At 38.2% G+C, this 17,296-nt stretch overlaps 2 protein-coding genes across 7 annotated transcripts; both read left to right on the forward strand.

Annotated features, from left to right (window-relative positions):
- Window positions 1-14: 14 nt before the first annotated feature.
- On the forward strand, window positions 15-4,478 carry leprotl1 (leptin receptor overlapping transcript like 1). Of its 2 annotated transcripts, none has more exons than XM_037260075.1 (4): window positions 15-155; window positions 1,969-2,044; window positions 2,619-2,805; window positions 2,893-4,478. In XM_037260075.1, the coding sequence occupies exons 2-4, from the start codon at window positions 2,007-2,009 to the stop codon at window positions 3,007-3,009; spliced, it is 342 nt and encodes a 113-aa protein (XP_037115970.1). In that variant the 5' UTR covers window positions 15-155; window positions 1,969-2,006; the 3' UTR covers window positions 3,010-4,478. The 2 variants fall into 2 exon arrangements, with proteins under 2 accessions (XP_037115970.1, XP_037115969.1); XM_037260074.1 differs by lacking the exon at window positions 15-155 and adding an exon at window positions 473-611.
- A 676-nt stretch (window positions 4,479-5,154) lies between these two features.
- LOC119128029 lies at window positions 5,155-17,277 on the forward strand. Of its 5 annotated transcripts, none has more exons than XM_037260068.1 (8): window positions 5,155-5,426; window positions 5,566-5,723; window positions 6,636-6,895; window positions 7,059-7,146; window positions 7,997-8,109; window positions 8,360-8,497; window positions 9,345-9,411; window positions 14,046-17,277. In XM_037260068.1, exons 1-8 carry the CDS (start codon window positions 5,336-5,338, stop codon window positions 14,082-14,084), a joined length of 954 nt encoding a protein of 317 aa, XP_037115963.1. In that variant the 5' UTR covers window positions 5,155-5,335; the 3' UTR covers window positions 14,085-17,277. The 5 variants fall into 5 exon arrangements, with proteins under 5 accessions (XP_037115963.1, XP_037115966.1, XP_037115965.1 ...); XM_037260071.1 differs by lacking the exon at window positions 14,046-17,277 and adding an exon at window positions 11,697-11,943 and having other exon boundaries at window positions 5,156-5,426; window positions 8,348-8,505; XM_037260070.1 differs by having other exon boundaries at window positions 5,157-5,426; window positions 8,348-8,505.
- The last annotated feature ends 19 nt before the right edge of the window (window positions 17,278-17,296 follow it).

Here is a 17,296-nt window from a genome sequence, read left to right on the forward strand (position 1 = left end):
GCTATCTAGTTTCATATTAAATATGTTATAATTTCTGTATTTTTTTTTTTTCCTGGTTCTCCAAAGCGTCGCTACAGAGTTTTTATGATGAATATACCAGCAGGGTCCTCGGTTTACGAAGTTCCATTGCTACGCAGTCGACGTAACACGAATATGTAAGTAAATCATATGTTTCCGAATTCCGTTAAGACTTTTAAACATAATTAAGGTTTTATTTAATAATGTGATTTTGTTGTGCTTTTTTCTTTCAAACGACCGCTTTGCTATGTTCGCGTACACTGGTTAAAAGTGGGTCAACATTTTTCAATCAAAGCAACAAGCTGTCTCTACTCAGTTGCAGACGTTAATGGCACACTTTTACATCCATTGACAAAGGCCATTATCACTTATTTGACCTATTAATAAAATAAACAGACTTACCATGATTCTTTTAGAGCAATCGCACGAACTATTTAATTCCGACATTCGTGCGAGTCTTTGAAAGCATCTCGATCGACACCGAAATGTTCCCGGTTCCGACGCAGTCCTCAGCGGATGCGAGGGAGCTGTTGTGATCTGGCTTGGCTGTTGTGTGACGTTCCTTTGTCCAGTGGAGATGGCGGGGATTAAAGGTGCAGCTAAATGACGTTATTATACATGACATAACTACAAATGAACACTAAAAAAAATCAAATAAAACGGCTTCCGCTGCGTTAGCTTGACGCAATCCTTACGCACGCGTTTGGCGTTTTTCAGGCTAGCTAATGGAAAAGTATAGCCACCAGGCCGACCGTAGTCTTTAGCATTAGCTCAACATATAACACCGCCATGTGCGTGAATGCAGTCTCTTTTCATGTCATGAATCGGCTTGTGCATTATAACTTTTGACAGCATGATCTCATATGACGTTGTCAGTTTTTTGGGGGGGACCAATATTATGTTATAGCATCGCTCATAGGCTAAGGCTAACCAAAGCGAAAGTTGGGCGATCACGCGCTACTAATCATGTAAAAGATAAATAGGGCGTTTTACGTGTTAAAATGTCTTGGTAGCCTTGTTTGCGTTACTATTGACAAAAAGCTAATGAGTCACATGGTATGTATCTTGGGGCTTTGCCCATTGTTGTAATTGGTAGTGTGTGTGTGTGTGTGTGTGTGTGAGAGAGAGAGAGTGTGAGGGGTGGGGGGGTCATAACGGCAACATAAAATATTTCGATTTCTTTTTAAAAAACGTTGCGTAGTTTTAAGACCCAGTTATTGATCATTTAAAGTTCTCTATAGAAAGCACTGTTAAAAAACATTTACTGTTACGCCAATAAAATACATGACCATAGGTAATATTGTCACAGCGCATAGTTTTGACATGGAGGCAATTCCAACATTTTCTTAACAATAACATGTTCTGAGCACCCTGCCCAGAAAAAACATGATAATCTGAGTTTGAGTGTGTCCTAGTCCTAGGCACTGCAATGTCATTTTCAGTCATAAGCAAGTGGTAGATATGTACCAGAATCAATCATTGCTTTATTTTTCCAAAAGAGAGGGATGTCTGATACCACTTTTTTAAGACCAATAACCATGACACGTCTTTGCTCTTTGAGTACTCACCGCTACAGAGTACCAAGAGTACTTTTGATGTGTGATGTTTAAATTCCATTAAACACAATGACAACAATTTAACAAAGATATTCCTCTCTGAAGCATATGATGATGATTCACCAAAATGTCAAGGTACTAATGCATAACTAACCAAGTACCACTGAAGAAGATATAATATCAGATTTTTCCTCGTCCTAAGTCTCAGTGGCTGGCCTTCACTTAAAATAAGTCTATAGTATTGGTACAAATACTGATACTTGGGTGTCGGCCCTTGCTTATGCCAAGTTATTTCATCAAGTATTCCATGTCCCTCACATGAAGTGCTACATGAAATACAACTTAATGACTTACTTCTAGTTGTCTCTAATCAATTGTCCTTGCTGTCTTCTAGCTCTAATTGCGCTGTCTTTCGGAGGGGCCATCGGCCTCATGTTCCTCATGCTGGGATGTGCCCTCCCTGTCTATAAGTAAGGAAGCTGTAATGTTTTTGAAAATATGTTTTATACTATTAAGTTAATGGAGCTTACTGTTGAAACTTCAGGCAATGAAGAAAATTATTGAATTAGGGCCTTCAGCTTGTCTAGTTATGGTTCACGTTCCAATTAATAGTTACTTGAATCAAATATACATCTATGCTGTTCTCCTCTTTATCGTAAGTAGCCCTTGGGCCCACTCCAAAAAGAAATGATTTGCTCAAATTGAACAGACAACACAATATCACTTTCCTTCAGTTTCTAATTCAAAGACTTCTTTGAGAAACATAATTTGTAACTATAAGTACTTCTTTATTAAAAAATACTTTGTCTAACACTGATGCTAACATACAATGGGAGATAAATCATCTACATATGTAAGAATGTCCTCGTAAAACATGAAGTTATTTTGAGAGGACGGTAAATTTACACTCTTTGACAAGCTGTACACTGACATTTTTTTTTTAATGATGTATGAGGTGGAATCCCCCTTGAGTTGTCGTGTCCGTGTGTCTCTGGTCGCAACAACACATCAGCTGTTCCAATGCACCTCTCTTTCTGCGCGCAGCAAATACTGGCCACTCTTCCTCCTCTTCTTCTACATCCTCTCGCCCATCCCATACTGCATCTCGCGGCGGGTCGTAGACGACACCGACTCGGCCAGCAACGCCTGCAAGGAGTTGGCTATATTCCTCACGACCGGCATAGTCATCTCAGCTTTTGGCCTGCCCATCGTCTTTGCGCGAGCTGAAGTCGTAAGTCACCACAATTGTGCAAATGTTGAAAGTAGCCACCAAACGCGGCCTTTAGCGTGACGACGGAATGGCTGCTTACGTTTGCAGATCGCTTGGGGGGCGTGCGCGCTCGTCTCGACGGGCAATATCGTCATCTTTGCAACCATCATGGGCTTCTTCCTCGTCTTCGGATCCAATGATGACTTCAGCTGGCAGCAGTGGTAAACCGACAAAACGAAGGAGGGTCTGAACCATTTTTATTATAGTTAATGTTATTATCATCTTTATTATTATATTATTATCATCATTGTTATTATTATTATTAGAATCATTATTGATGGTCTTCTTATTTGATCTTTGTTGTTATTATTATTTATAGTAGAGTCTCTCTGAAGCCGTGCAATAGCTTTTGTTTTTCCCTGGCCTGCTTAACAGCAAACTGACATAAAGTGGGTTTATTTGTTCCGCTTATTTTGGGGAATTTTTGTCCATTATCTTCCATTACTAATGTTGTGATATTTGATTGTTTGGAGCCAAACTGACATGGAGAACAGCTTGCAATTCTTTGAAAACTATAAAAACATCACCTGAAAGTCTCAGAAGACCTCCATGTCAATTCAATTTTGTTATTTCGAGTGCATTTAATCCAGTCCACAAAGTGGCGCTCAGTGATATCCTTCTTTGCTGGTTTGCCAACTGCTAACCTACGTTCAACAGTCTACATACCGAGAGGCAGGGGTGGGAATCACAGAATGTCTTGCAAAATTATATTGCAATATTATGCCTACAACAACTTACACAATAATCAATATACACTATTGGTTGCATCAACTTTTATCTTAACTTGAACTCGTGTGGTATTATTAGTTCTTAAGACTCCTGAGACTCCCTGCATGGAAATATTCGTTCCGCATCAAGAATGTAGTAGCTAATTGTACCATTTCGCACTTGATGTGTTGGCAGATACCCCAGAGAACATAACGGGCTGCATAACAGGCAATTACTTGTATGGAGACGGAACGATAAGATATTGATATTTTGTCCCATCCCTGCCTGAACTTGATGTGTTGGCAGATACCCCAAAGAACATAACAGGCGGTTGATTACTTGTATGGATACAGAACGATAAGATACTGATATTTTGTCCCATCCCTGCTTTTATAGGCTTTTAATTGAAAATGTGGTGCCATATCACGTGAGGTTGTTTTGTTGCTCATGATGAAAACACAATAAAAAATATTTTTCAGTCATCTCACTGACATCCATCTAATCCTATGATGCATTTTTTCTTTATGTTCTCCTGACATCACTTCAGTGAAGCCATTGATTGTACAAAGCACTGGAATGAAGGCAGCTCTGAAAAACTACTGACATCATTTGTGTGTTTTCTTCTGTAATGCTAATGCTTTTAAGTCAGTGACAAAACATACCCGCTGATGATGTTTTAAAAGAAAAAACAAACAAACCTAAAAGTGAGTGAAAGAGAACACTGAGAATTTCTTGTTAAATCTGTCCGACATGGTCTGACCTAGTGTGTTGCGCAGTTGACGTTTGGGCGTCTCTCTCCTTGGCAGTTTGCTCCCACACTGGCAGTTGTGTCATTTTCATTTTATTTTGTTGAATAAAACGTGTTCAATGGCAGTAGTCAGCATGGCGGGTTTATGTTTTCAAATAAATACAATTTTGGGACATTCTCTTTGAGCCATTCAGTCATTTAAGTTGATTTGACAGATGATCTCCGTAGCTTATATATATATATATATATATATATAAATAATATATATTATATATATATATATATATTATTTATATTTGTTTTTTGGGGGATGCAGGGGCGGCATTTGACGAATTTTAAATTAAAAATTCTATGTATATATGAATAATAAAACATGACAAAGTACATACTTAAAATCATTGCCTAATGTGTGATTGATTAAAATGATATATTTTTCAAAAGTGCGGCATGATGGGGGCACTGGTCAGCACGTCCGCCTCACGGTTCGGAGGGTACGGGTTTCATTCCACCTCACTTTCAATTTGGGATTAATCTCTCTAAATGAATGCAGTCACTGTTGTTTGCATTTTTCACTATTTAAAGCACAATCGACTTTTCTTCAAGTGTAGTAGATGCCATTGTTTCCTTACCTAAGTGAACATCAGAATCAGGATGTGTTATTACCTGCCATCTGTTTTTGCCTCAGGCGTGGATTTGAATTTTATGCTTTTTACAATGGAATTGAGCTTACTGTAAAGACTATATTTGACGCCACATGTCTCGACCTATAATAAATTTGCAGAACACCTTAGATATCATTAGTCACTTCTTAAGTATGTTCTAAAATGAATAAATAAATAAAGCAATGGGTCTGAACACGTCTCGCCTCGCTTCAACACCTCACCCAGATTAACACTGTTGTGCCCTCAGTCGACATGCTCTAGTGCTGCTTTAAGATTTTATTAGACGAGGTCTGATATGTGTTGACCTCACAGGGTGATTTCAACTGTAGAATCATGGGAAGGTGGCGACAGAAGTAAACCAAAAAGACGGGCCATGAGGAGGTTTTTCCGGGCGCAGAGGGATGAAGACTTTGGTCGGATCCATTACCTGACAGCCAAGTGTACGCATTTGGCTCGAGACAAAGGTAAGCAGATATTTGTGTGCCTGTAAATGTTAAATGAGGTTTTAAGTGGGGCATTGTTTAAGTGTGAATATGCAAACATGATTTTAATGTTTAAATCTAACAATTAACTCTGGTTAAGGATGATTTCATGTGGTTGCAGCTGTGTTAGACAGGGAGGTCCTGTTGTCCAGGGAAAGGGAAAAGAAGCTGCAAGGAGACTTCCAAGCTGTGGCTGCTCAACTTTTCAACCTGGAGAAGACCAATGTGGAGCTGAGGAGGACACAGGACCGGCTTCTTAGCACCATCCACCAGCAGCAGGTGCAGTCCGCTTTCTTAAAATAGGCAAAATTTACATTCACAGGACCAAGTTGTCAGTGTAGGGATAATTTTGCCATGAAGAATTATTTATTGGTCACTGAAATATTAAGGCAAGGTCCAATATTATTGGTTATGACTTAATCAGTAAATCAGTGATGTGCTTTTAGAATTTTAGTAGAATGCTGACCAATATATTTATTGGTTTTAATATTTTTAAATGTTTTTAATGTCGCTGGTTTTAAACCAGCTTTAATGGTTAGCTTTGAAAACATGCTGATTTGGCACCACGCAGAATTAAAAATCATTGAGTTTTATTGTTTCCCTACGAGAAAAACCCATGTTGTTTTGTTTAACAAAAAGATACGATGGAACTAGTATGGGACTGAGGACAGAGACTTGGGGTACAAATAATGGTTATCAAAAAAGCACCCCGTAACGCAATTGCTATCGTCATACCAGAATGAGTGCCGTGAAGCATTAACGGTGTGTAAATGCAAATGTTTGGCAATAGAAAATCAAGTTTTTCATGCATAGTACACATTCCACAGAATATGATTGTTTCATCTGATTTCAATGAGTTCATTTGTAATATTCAGATCATTTTTGTCTTGTTCTGAAGTAGAAATGAGCTGTTTTATGAAACCCGTTTCCAATTTAGCACTTTAGGAGTTCTTATAAACAATTCAGTTTGACAGGAATTCGGGCCGGCATGATTGACTCACTCGTTTAGGCTTGCCTCGAACTCTTTGACCTCGAGGCGTGTTCTCAACAAGCTCATTTTGAAATTGTACGACATCAAGGTATTGAGACTCTAAAACGTGTATCTACTGTATCCATCTGTTTATCAATCGTATCCATCATCAGTCTGCCCAATTGTCCATCTTCTCATTTAACCTAATGTCTTGTATATAGGAGTTGGTGGAGTTGCTCCAGCAGCGTGTGATCATCCTGGCAGGGGAGAGCGAGCGCGACACACAGCTGCTGCGTCAAATGTGCTCGGAGCTGCTGTGCCTGCAAAGCTCTGAGATGTGGTTGGAGGGCCTGGTGGAAGAGCTGCAGGCCGAAGCCCAGATGCAACGCAGCAGGGAGGCCGACAGCCTTCGGGCGGAGCTGCACACCGAGGCCCACTGCGGTAACGCAGTAAAGGAGGGCCTCCGTGTGGAGCTGCAAATGTAAACTATTACTGTGGTTGCAGTTTCTGCACTGCATTATACTGCGAGCAGTTTCTAATATTTCCCCCCTGTAATGCCTTTATCGTATTATTAGAAACAGATCAAATAAAAGAATGTGAATACTGTATGTGCTAATGGGTTCGTCATGTCTTGACGCCAACAGTAAGACGGCGGAGTTGGAGAAGCTTCGTGACGCCAACAAGATGCTGACGGAGGAGTTGATGGATTTGCGTTTTGTTCATGAGGAACAGGTGAGCAATAATAACTTGTAATAATCAATAAATAATGACTTTTAAATTACCTATCATATAAAGGCAGAATCCTGGGTGTCGCATTGTGTAGGCATACAGACTATTGTCCATAATATGAATTTAATGACCAATCTAGAATAAAGCGTTTCCATCATGTCAATGCAAACTAAAGCTATCAAATAATAAATTTGCTTGACTTTGCTAACCATAATTAGCGTAATGAAAGCATACCTTGGAGATTTGTTATCATTAGATAAATTCAATAATAAACAAAACACAAATATGTGATACATGCATTTGACCCTCTATATTATGGGCCTATAATTTAAAAAATCTGCATTATTTATGTTTTGAAGGCAAAATTTATCATTTTTCCTCTCATGTATATATAATGATAAAACATGTTATGTGCTCAATTTAGCACAATAATAAAAAATAAAAAAACATTTAAAATAATTCTTTGACGAGATCATCTGTATTGCCTCTTTTGTCCAGTAGGTGTCAGGTTTGCTCAACTCTACTGCCCTTGTCTTCACAGACAAGCGGAACTAGAGGTTTAAAGTCGGTTGTTTGTCAAACATTTAGTTCCTCCAGGAATGATGAAACGCTACATTAACAATCGGAGAACTCATGAAACATTCCTCCCCGTCAAGATATTCTTCTTCATCTATCTTTTTAAATCTACATTTGACTTCAACAACTCTCCAACCCAGTCAATCAAACCACAAACGCTCCGAAATCCACAAGTCAAAGTCACGCGCCTAAATAAGCCTAGTGTGAATTATGGATTACTTTCTGGTTATTCCTGCAGATATTAATCATAATAATAATGAATGACGTTGTTTGCAAGGTGAGAGCTTTGCGAGGGGAGAATGACAGTGGTTCGAGGAAGCTCCAGGAAACACTGCAGCAGTTTGAAATGCTGTGTCAGCAACAGCGCTACTGGATGGTGTGCGTCAAAAGGTGGGACATAGTCTGAGGTCAAATGTCAAATGTTGACAGTTTGGACACAGTTCCAACTTGGAACTTCCAAGTACTACATTGTTGAAGTGTAACTTTGGATTTAGATTAACTGGTAGGTTTGGTGTCAAAATGAGACAATAGCTGGGTTACATTCAGAGAAACGTTTTAGTGACACAGCTGAGTGAAATGTGATAATAATGATGAAAATACTGCCTGAAAGTTGTAATTTATATCTCAGCTTTAAAAACAGCTTTTTGGAGGAGAGAGAAGGTCTGCTTCAGAAAGTCCGCACTTTGGAAAGTTCGGCGAAACAGTTCAAGACGTCATGCGATCACGTTTCCCAGCAAACGCAACACTGCCCCCTACAGTATGACAGCTGCTGTAACAGGTTAGCAGGAAAATGCAATCGACTCTTATTTGCACTATTCTACTGTAATTGTTCAAACATGACAACAGTCAGTTACGTGCTGTACCACTTTATTAGTGTGAAGGCGACAGTGAATGTTATTCTATACCATTTACTTTATTATTATTATGAGTGTGAAGGCGAAGGCAAAATTTCGCCCATTCATTTCTATATGGCACATTCAACATTTCTCATTCACATCATTCCCGTTTGAAATTTACATCATTCAGCACATTCAAATGACTTTGGGGAGGATTTTCAACATTCCCAGAATTGCCACGTTTCAAAAAATGTCACAATTTCACCTTAAAATTGGCCGTACAATTTTACAAAATTTCATTTCTCCCTTTTAATTTCGACATTTTTTAACCGATTCAATCCGTTCCAACTTTAAACTGTTCATCTTACGCCTAGCTATTCCAAAACTTTCCACGATTCAAAAAAATCACATTTTCACTTCTAGAATTCACGGAAAATTCCGCAACATTTTTTTCCTTTCTAATTTCTACATTTTTCAGCCGATTCAACCCGTTCCAATTTTTAACTGTTCATCCTATTCCAAAACTTCCCACTTACTTAATTTTCAATTTTAAAATTCACGCCAAATTGTACAAAATGTTATATTTCCCTTCTAATTATTTGACCAATTGAACCTGTGCCAACTTTAAACATCATTCTGTAGCATTCCCCAAATATTTATTCAACTTGTCCGCCTTCACACGCAATTTCTCCAGAAATAGCAAAAATCTAGTTGACTAATGTGAGACAAAAAACATTTCTAAAATGGTCTCACTTCTAAAATGAATAAAATTACTAATTTTCTCCTCAGATGCGATCTGTCGTCATGGGACACTGATGAGGAGATGAATATCAACTATGAGGAGTGCCCACAACAGGTATCTAAAAGCTGAGATTTACTGCATCCTTGGTTTCTGAATTTTATGAGTCAGCCTACAATGGAAAAATGGTTCGAGTTGAGGGAAAACTTTTAACAATTATAATATGCCTTTTTTTTCCTACAACCATGCCCGTCGTTAACGCATGAATGAATACACAAAGCAAATAAAACACAGAGGGAGAAATGTTCAAGTATTATTGTAGCTTATGTATTCTTGGACAACTAAGACTGAAGACCAGTAGCAAAAAAAAAAAAAAACCTACCATAACATAAAACGATGCTGTGTTTTCTTGGACAAGTAAGATTGAAGATCAATAGCCAAACCCCCCCCCCCCCCCGCTCCCCCCCCGCCGAAAAAAATAACATAAAACTGCTGTGTTGACCCAAATGAATGATGATTGTCTTTTGGAAGACTTTTAACAACTTTAAAAGGATTTTTACTTGGACAATCATTTCGTTTTGTACTTTTTTCCAGACGCATATAAAAACATGGTGGACTATCCAAAGACAGAAATGTTCAAGTATTTAGACAGTCTATTCTAGGACAATTAATGCCAAAGACCAGAAACAAACCCCAAAACCTGAGCTGCATTTACTCAAATGGAAGATGATTGTCTTTTGGATGACTTTTACAATCGTTAAATGACTTAAACTTGGAAAATCCAAACACGCCCGTTGTTTAGACATGGGGGAAAAAACATTCAAAAACACGGCAAAAGACCCAAAGAGAGAAATGTTCCAAAATATTAAAAGAAAAAGTCTTCAAAGACAACAGACCGGTGGGGAATGTCTGGGTTTTGGTTGCGGGAATGAAATAGAAGAAAACAGAGTTAATATTCCGAGATGGCGTATTTCCTAACCTAAAAGTCTTTTTCGATACTTTGTGGCCACTGGAATCACTTCACAGCTTTTATGCTAATCATGGTTTAGCATTAAACGAGCAGTGGTGGTAAGTAACAAAGTATATATAGATATAGATATATACACGCAAAACCAATGAAATGGGGCGCCGGTCCCATCTCTCTTGCTGTTTTTATTTTGTCTGACGGCACGGCTACGTATATTTATGAAGAAACAACTCTCTGAAGTCCAAACTGTCTTCAGTTCATGACGCAACCATGCAAGCGCTACTTGATAGATTTCGTTGTAATGTCAGTGGTGGGGAAGTAACTCTGGAGTAAATCAAGGATGATACATAAAAGGCGCTCAATGCATTCAATGCTTCTGGAGGAGTACAAAGTACAAATATCTGATTTCAAATGTCAGGAGTCATTGGGAACAATATACTCCAATACAGATAGTGGAATGTTCCTTTTGGTTCCCCCTACTGTTATGATGCAATTAACTTCCATTAGTTGTAAACATAAATAGACAGCAGTGATAAATGTGCATTTGATCAGCGACAAACATGGAGTCAGACGCGAAAGAAGGCCAAGCTAAACGCTAATAGAACGCATCTGTGTTATATCATCATGTCTGGAAATAAACATTCTCTTATTACTTTAGTATACACACACGGCACACAACTGTGAACTGGAACGTTAGCACTGACGCTAATGCTATAAAACAAGAGTGCTAGAGTAGGTGATCCGAGGTCACGTCGCATCAGACTTAGTATATTGCAAGCCAAGTTATGATTTTTTAAAATGTTATCTTAAGGTCACATTACGACACCACGTTCCTTTAAAGGTCGATACGTAAATAAAGACGAGGAGTCTAGGAGGACTTTGGATTATTTTCTTTTTTTCCGGGACCATCCTTTAACTACAAAGGGGCTTTTTGGAGACGTCTGGAATGCGACGACGTGCAATTCTCAGGGGTGAAGTTGAAATTTAAAACACCGAGACATTCATCAAAGGCTGGCGGCGGTCTCGGGGATTTGTTGCGCAGCTGAGGCCCTAGAGTCCAATCGGGTCCTTTAATTTAGTTGAATGTGGCACAAAAACTCATTGGAGGCATTCACACTCGGACAACAATTTAAAAAGCAGGGTTTTTTTTCTTTTGAGCTAATTTTATGGCTAAATAAGAAGGCATTTTGGTTGACATGATAACACCCAAGACTGTTAGTCATCCGATTTTGATTTTGGGGCATTGGAGTCACATCAGCTTCATGTGGCGTAAATCCCAAACCCTCTTTCCAAGGCAGCAGAGACGACTAATAACAAGCACTGGCTGCTGATTTGCTTCCGTGCTCCATTTCTCCGCACCTCTTTCACTGGCTCTGCTTTGCATTTGCTCAGAATAATTTCAGATTGAGTGCAGATGATTTTTCTTTTTTTCGAGATAGAGTGAAAGACAATCTTGCTGGAGGAACAGGGGCCACTGGAGGGAAAATGTTAGGATGTGAGAAAGGATGGCTCATCGGAAGTTCAATTTTGTTCGATAATCTTGCTGGAGGAAAAGGGACCACTGGAGGGAAAATGTTAGGATGTGACAATGTGATGGTGAGGATGTAAGATGAGTTCATCGGAAGTTCAACGCAATCTATTCCACGATGATTTTCTTTTTTAAATCTGTCATTGGAAATCAAATAAATGAAGGAATTGACAATAAAGCTGATTCTGATTCTAAATCACTTAGGGGTTGTTTGAGGCTTTAGTGTGCTGGGAGAGATCATCAGGTACGCTGCAGGAAATCATCCAATTCAGGTCAATTGATAAAAAAATGACTACCCACTTCAAATTATTTTTGCATCTTTTTATGCCAATGACGTATAATGACCTGCAAAACAATGAAATGAGCACAATTAATTTGTGAATCTACCTGTTGCTATTCATCAGAGGTGTCAAATCCCGGTCCAGAAAGTAGCAACCCAAACACAGTTTTGCTTCAGCTACAAGTGTTTTGTACCAAACAAGGAGCCCGTTTACCAGCCATTGATTAGAAGCACTTGCAGCTAACACCAAACTGTGGCTGGTTTGCTGCTTTGAACCTGTATTTGACACCTTTGACAACAGTTTTGTGTTCAAATAAACACGTTCACATTTCATCTGTTTTTGTAAATTGGGACAAATCCTTATTTCAATGTTAATTTTTATTGAGAGTGTTGTTTTGAGAATTTTTACCAAATTAAATATGTGACATGTCTTGATAAAGGTTGGCTAGCACTGGGTGGTCACATTCTATACAGCCGTATAATATAGTTATATCATGGGGTGTAATGGTCCTGGGAAAAAAAAGCAATAAAATGTAACACCTGTTTTTCTGAGTTTGGTCATGTATGGGATTTAAACTCGCAAGGTCGCTTGGAACATATTGTAAAGAACATTTTAGACTTTACGTCCCCTTAAAAGCATAGTATAATATATACAAAAATAATTATGTCTTAGCTATAGTTAGTGTTTTTTTATTTACATTTTCTGATTTTGAACCCTGTTTCTTCAATATTTAGTATATAATTAAGTAGAAAGCCATGTTAGCTCTATCGAGGACCCGGCCTGGGACATATTGGTGACTGTAGGGAACACGTTAGCTTGTATCTCCCCTAACCCTAAACTCCCCGACTTGAACATCTTCTGCCTGTCTGCAGCTTCAAGCGCTGAAAGGAGAAATTGACTTTGACACGAATACTGTCTCGCATTCAGGTGCTTACATGCCAAAGAGTTGTAACCCCGCTTCTGAGCGCAACCTCGACCCTACTGTGAACTTGCGAGTGGGATTTATGCCTGCTCCATCATTTAGACTTCATGAAGTTTTCGCCACATTAAAGTCATCGCTGACATCATAGCTGACATCATAGCTGACATCAGTAAATCTCAGTGATGTTTACCGACTAGAGAATGTAAGTAATTACCTCTGGGTTGGGGGATTTGTTTTCTTGGTGTTTTCTTTTTTTTTTTGCTTTAAGGTCTGTCTGACATTGTGGAAATTTTTGCTAGATAAGACGGTCTCTTAGTTTGGCCAGACGCTTGATGCTGCTACTCATCTGATGCCAAGAATGGCTTAGGCGGACAGATCAATCCAGATTGCGACGATGTTGACTCCAGCGGTGGTGTTGATTGATGATTCATGAGTAGTTACCGATACCAAGCACCAATACCACAAGTACTTCTGATACAAAGAAATTCCCCACCATAAAACAATGCCATAGAATTCTAAAATAATGTGTACCTCAATATAGCAGTCTTCCTTAAAATAATAGGAAATGAACGGCAATTTTTTTGTCCTTTTAATTTCTTGATCAGTAACTAAAACAAATTATTTACCAAATATTTCATCCTCCACTGTTGTGGTTTTTAAACTCATGTTCGCTACTGGAAGTTGTTACAAACCAGAACTTTTCCTGCTATAAAGTTTTTTGGAAGCCGGTATTGATCAGTGATTCCAGGTTGTAAAATACACTATTTTCCTAACCCGGTCACACACCGGACTTTTTCCCTCTGCTTCACTGGTTATTTATCGAAATGTTGCACGTAAAGCAAAAATATGTTTTGCTGGAATCCTAAATGAGGAAGCTGTTTGCTTTTTATGGGTACGTAAATTTGTGAGAAGAGGCCGCTTCGGCACGTCTTCCCAGCGCCTGCTGGCACATATCTGATGCGCGCATGTTTCTTATTCTGAGTTCCCGTCACGCGCATATTTTCTGTTTATTGTTTTAGATCTTCCTCACTCAGTTTATTTTTTTGCCCTCAGGCGGGGAGTACTATCATCAGATACCAAAAACCTCCTTGAAGATTAAAAAGTCTGCAGCCGGGATGTGCAAACCACAGTGTGGAATACAGTGGAAGCGAAAGGTGAACAAAAGTGCTGGTTTGGAGTTTACTCACAGTTTTGTGGTAAAAAGCATCCTCAAAATTCAAATAAAATGATCATATTATGGCATTAGCAAATCAACAAGCGTGATTTGATTTGGCTTATAAATGTACTGAATAGAGCCAATTTTAAACTGATTGACATATTGAAGTGTCTGAAGCCACTAGTTTTGCTTGGTTTGATTTTATGCTGCAGTGTTTAATTTCTTTCTACAAATCAAAGAGAAAATATGCAGAAATATATAAAGAAAATATCCTATAGAAAAATTATACGAGTATGTCAATGTCGATGAAGACATTTTTTTTGTCTATGCTGAAAATAATTTCATACTTTTCTGAAATGATCATTAAAAATAATAGATGGTTTTTTTTTTTAAGTAGATCAATGAAGTTCTATTTTTGGGTAAGAAAAAAGTCCTAATACTTACTATGAGAACAATGGCACAAATCTTTTAGAATAAAATTCTGTTGAGAGAAGAATATCAAATTTAAAAAATAATGATATAATGGCTTTTAATAATAGTTTACTAGTTTAATTATAGTTCTTTTCTCAAGAAAAAAAATATAATGAAGTAATGACATATTTTCTGTCACCTTTTGATCGTGTCTACTAAACACATAACTGACATGAAGGCCAATTTGTGGTTGACCATTCATGAGTTAACTAAACTGTAGGTTTAGTGATGGCTATACTTGCCAGATGTGGTAGAAATCAGATTGATATCAGATTCTTAAAATTGGCAAGTTAATTGTGACCCAAGTTCCACTCTTTCCTGAATGCACTCATCATCTAAAGACCTTGCCATCTGTCGTAGCACAATGCTGTGCACATGGATGTGCGTGAACCCTAACTGGCTCAGCCCATGGGTAACGGTGGGGGCCCCCCAGATATGCGCTCGGATGGTCGTGTGAGCAGGTGATGCGCGGTGTGGAGGTCGTTCCAGTTTTTAAACTGGAAAAGTCTGTTACTGTCATACGGAGGCCAACGTCAGCCGCCGGCCTGCGGGACAGATGTGTTCCACGTGGAGCGTTCCCGTCTGCGGACTGTTTACACTGGCTGCTTAAGATGGGCTCATAGCAGTATTCCAGTGAAAGTATGACTAGTATTCTCAGTAGTTGTTCCCAGGATAATTTTTCTAATTCACACAGACTAGCGGCTAAACTTTAAGAAGGAAAAGAATTTCAAATGGAAGACTATTCCTTTGCTGTTTTTCTTTAACTGTATTGTGATGCTATGACAAAAAGAGACATGAAATTGATCTTAATAAGACACAGGTACGGTTAACACCACCTATTTGCGGTTTACTTTTTACAAATTTGCTTCTTTCTTCTGCGGAGGTTATTCTCAGCTATTTGTGTAATCCCTGCACATTTGTTGGGGACCCTTCTGTAATTCTCCAAGATGGCACAAGATGGCTCCAAAGTCATGGCTAACAGGTTAGTTGGCTAATTGGTGTAAAGGACTTAATTATGTTGGAGTGATACATCTTGGCTGTTCTTAGATATTTTGCATGTCTAAAAGGATCTAAGTTTAGAATGTTTAGAATTTCTGGGTCTTTTTTGGAAAATCAAATCTCTTTTACTTTTTACCATCAATGCTATAAGCTCAAGATATTTGAATGCTTTAGATCACATTTTTTTGTGTATTCAATTCATATATACTGTCCACATAAGCAAAACAATGTGGCCAAATTATGTTTAAAACAGCAAATTGCTAATATAAAGGCATTCATTAGCATTCCTGCTAACAACTCAAGTAGGCGTAAGATACCCCACTATAAGGATACTATTACAAGTCATTATATTTTCAATTCACTGCTTTACTTCATTTTAAATGCAATGACAGTTAAAAATGATATTTAGAGCAGTGTCTCCCACAATTGTATTAGCCAAAGCACATAGTTTACATTCATAAAATTCACTAAACACCATCAAACAAAAACACTTGAATCATGATGATATCATCTCAATTTACTCATTCTTGAAAATGCGGGTCTGTGAAGTTAAGCTATTAAGCTATTAGGCTATTATTCTGTTATTTAAATGGCAGCAGCTGTATATACAGGTCAATTGTACCTTTTCCCATCAAGTGGAAGAGCATTTAACTATTCTTTTGATCACGTTCCGTCATAAATAGATGTAGATTGATACATTATTATTAGTAGACAAATATGTTTTTGGACCAATCTAGTGAAACTGGAAAACAGTAGTTGGGAATCACTGACTTCAAGCATTGCCTGTACAGTTAAGAATATTTTTCTGATGCATTTCAATGAGGAATAGCTGGGTCGATTGCAGACTTTAATGATGCAGTACTTGTCAACTTATTTCATGTGTAGTCAAATACAAGGTGTGCCAGGTTGTAAACAGTCTCTTCACTGTTTTATTTGTGTGTGTGTGTGTGTGTGTGTGCATGCGTGCGTGTGTGTGTGTGCATGCAAAAACATCTGCAATCTATTTTCTCTCAGAACTGAAATGGCTGTTGGGTGCCAGGGCACGACTGTTTCCGGCCCCATTGCCCCCACCTCCATTTAGATTTTTCTTTTCTTGAGACAGATTGGTCACACTTTGTCACTTTAAAAACAGCGGAGGACATGTAAGGGACACTGAGTGGTCTTCATGGTTTGACTGAAGGACAACTGAAGACTTATCCATTGAGGACTACATCACAGGCTTCATTTCCATTCATTAATGGCACGAGATGTATACTACACCGAATGGTGAAATTGATGGCTCTATTGTTTTACTTGTTTCTCAATGTAGCCCTTTTATATAGGGCAAGTAATTATATTATTTTTATTTTATTTTTTTTAAATGGTCATTGACACATCCTAGACATCCCTAAATTCCTGGTGTGGAGCACACACACATATTTAAACTGATTTAAATGAACAGTACATTATTATTTACCATTTTATTGAGTTATTTATTAAATTGCTAAATATTACACCAAATGAAGTTAAAACGAAGTTGAAAATCAATATTCAAACAATACTGTACATCTAAATGTATGCATTAAACACCTGGTTGTCCCATTGGTATATGTGCCGTGCTTTGTTACAGCTCCAGCTGTTATTAAATGCTCTATATAAATAAAGTTGCATTGTATTGTATTGTATTGTATTGTATTGT

Source organism: Syngnathus acus, chromosome 10 (genome assembly GCF_901709675.1).
Source record: "Syngnathus acus chromosome 10, fSynAcu1.2, whole genome shotgun sequence".
In the NCBI taxonomy this organism is placed as follows: domain Eukaryota; kingdom Metazoa; phylum Chordata; class Actinopteri; order Syngnathiformes; family Syngnathidae; genus Syngnathus; species Syngnathus acus.

What these genes read in the sequence shown, in the direction of transcription:
- leprotl1 (XM_037260074.1), top strand. An exon ending in TGTGCCCTCCCTGTCTATAA is followed by an intron (nt 2,045 to 2,618) that starts GTAAGGAAGCTG and finishes TTCTGCGCGCAG; the next exon opens with CAAATACTGGCCACTCTTCC. An exon ending in TCTTTGCGCGAGCTGAAGTC is followed by an intron (nt 2,806 to 2,892) that starts GTAAGTCACCAC and finishes TTACGTTTGCAG; the next exon opens with ATCGCTTGGGGGGCGTGCGC.
- LOC119128029 (XM_037260067.1), top strand. Translation starts at nt 5,336, where the DNA reads ATGAGGAGGTTTTTCCGGGCGCAGAGGGATGAAGACTTTGGTCGGATC. An exon ending in GCATTTGGCTCGAGACAAAG is followed by an intron (nt 5,427 to 5,565) that starts GTAAGCAGATAT and finishes ATGTGGTTGCAG; the next exon opens with CTGTGTTAGACAGGGAGGTC. An exon ending in TATGACAGCTGCTGTAACAG is followed by an intron (nt 8,498 to 9,344) that starts GTTAGCAGGAAA and finishes TTTTCTCCTCAG; the next exon opens with ATGCGATCTGTCGTCATGGG.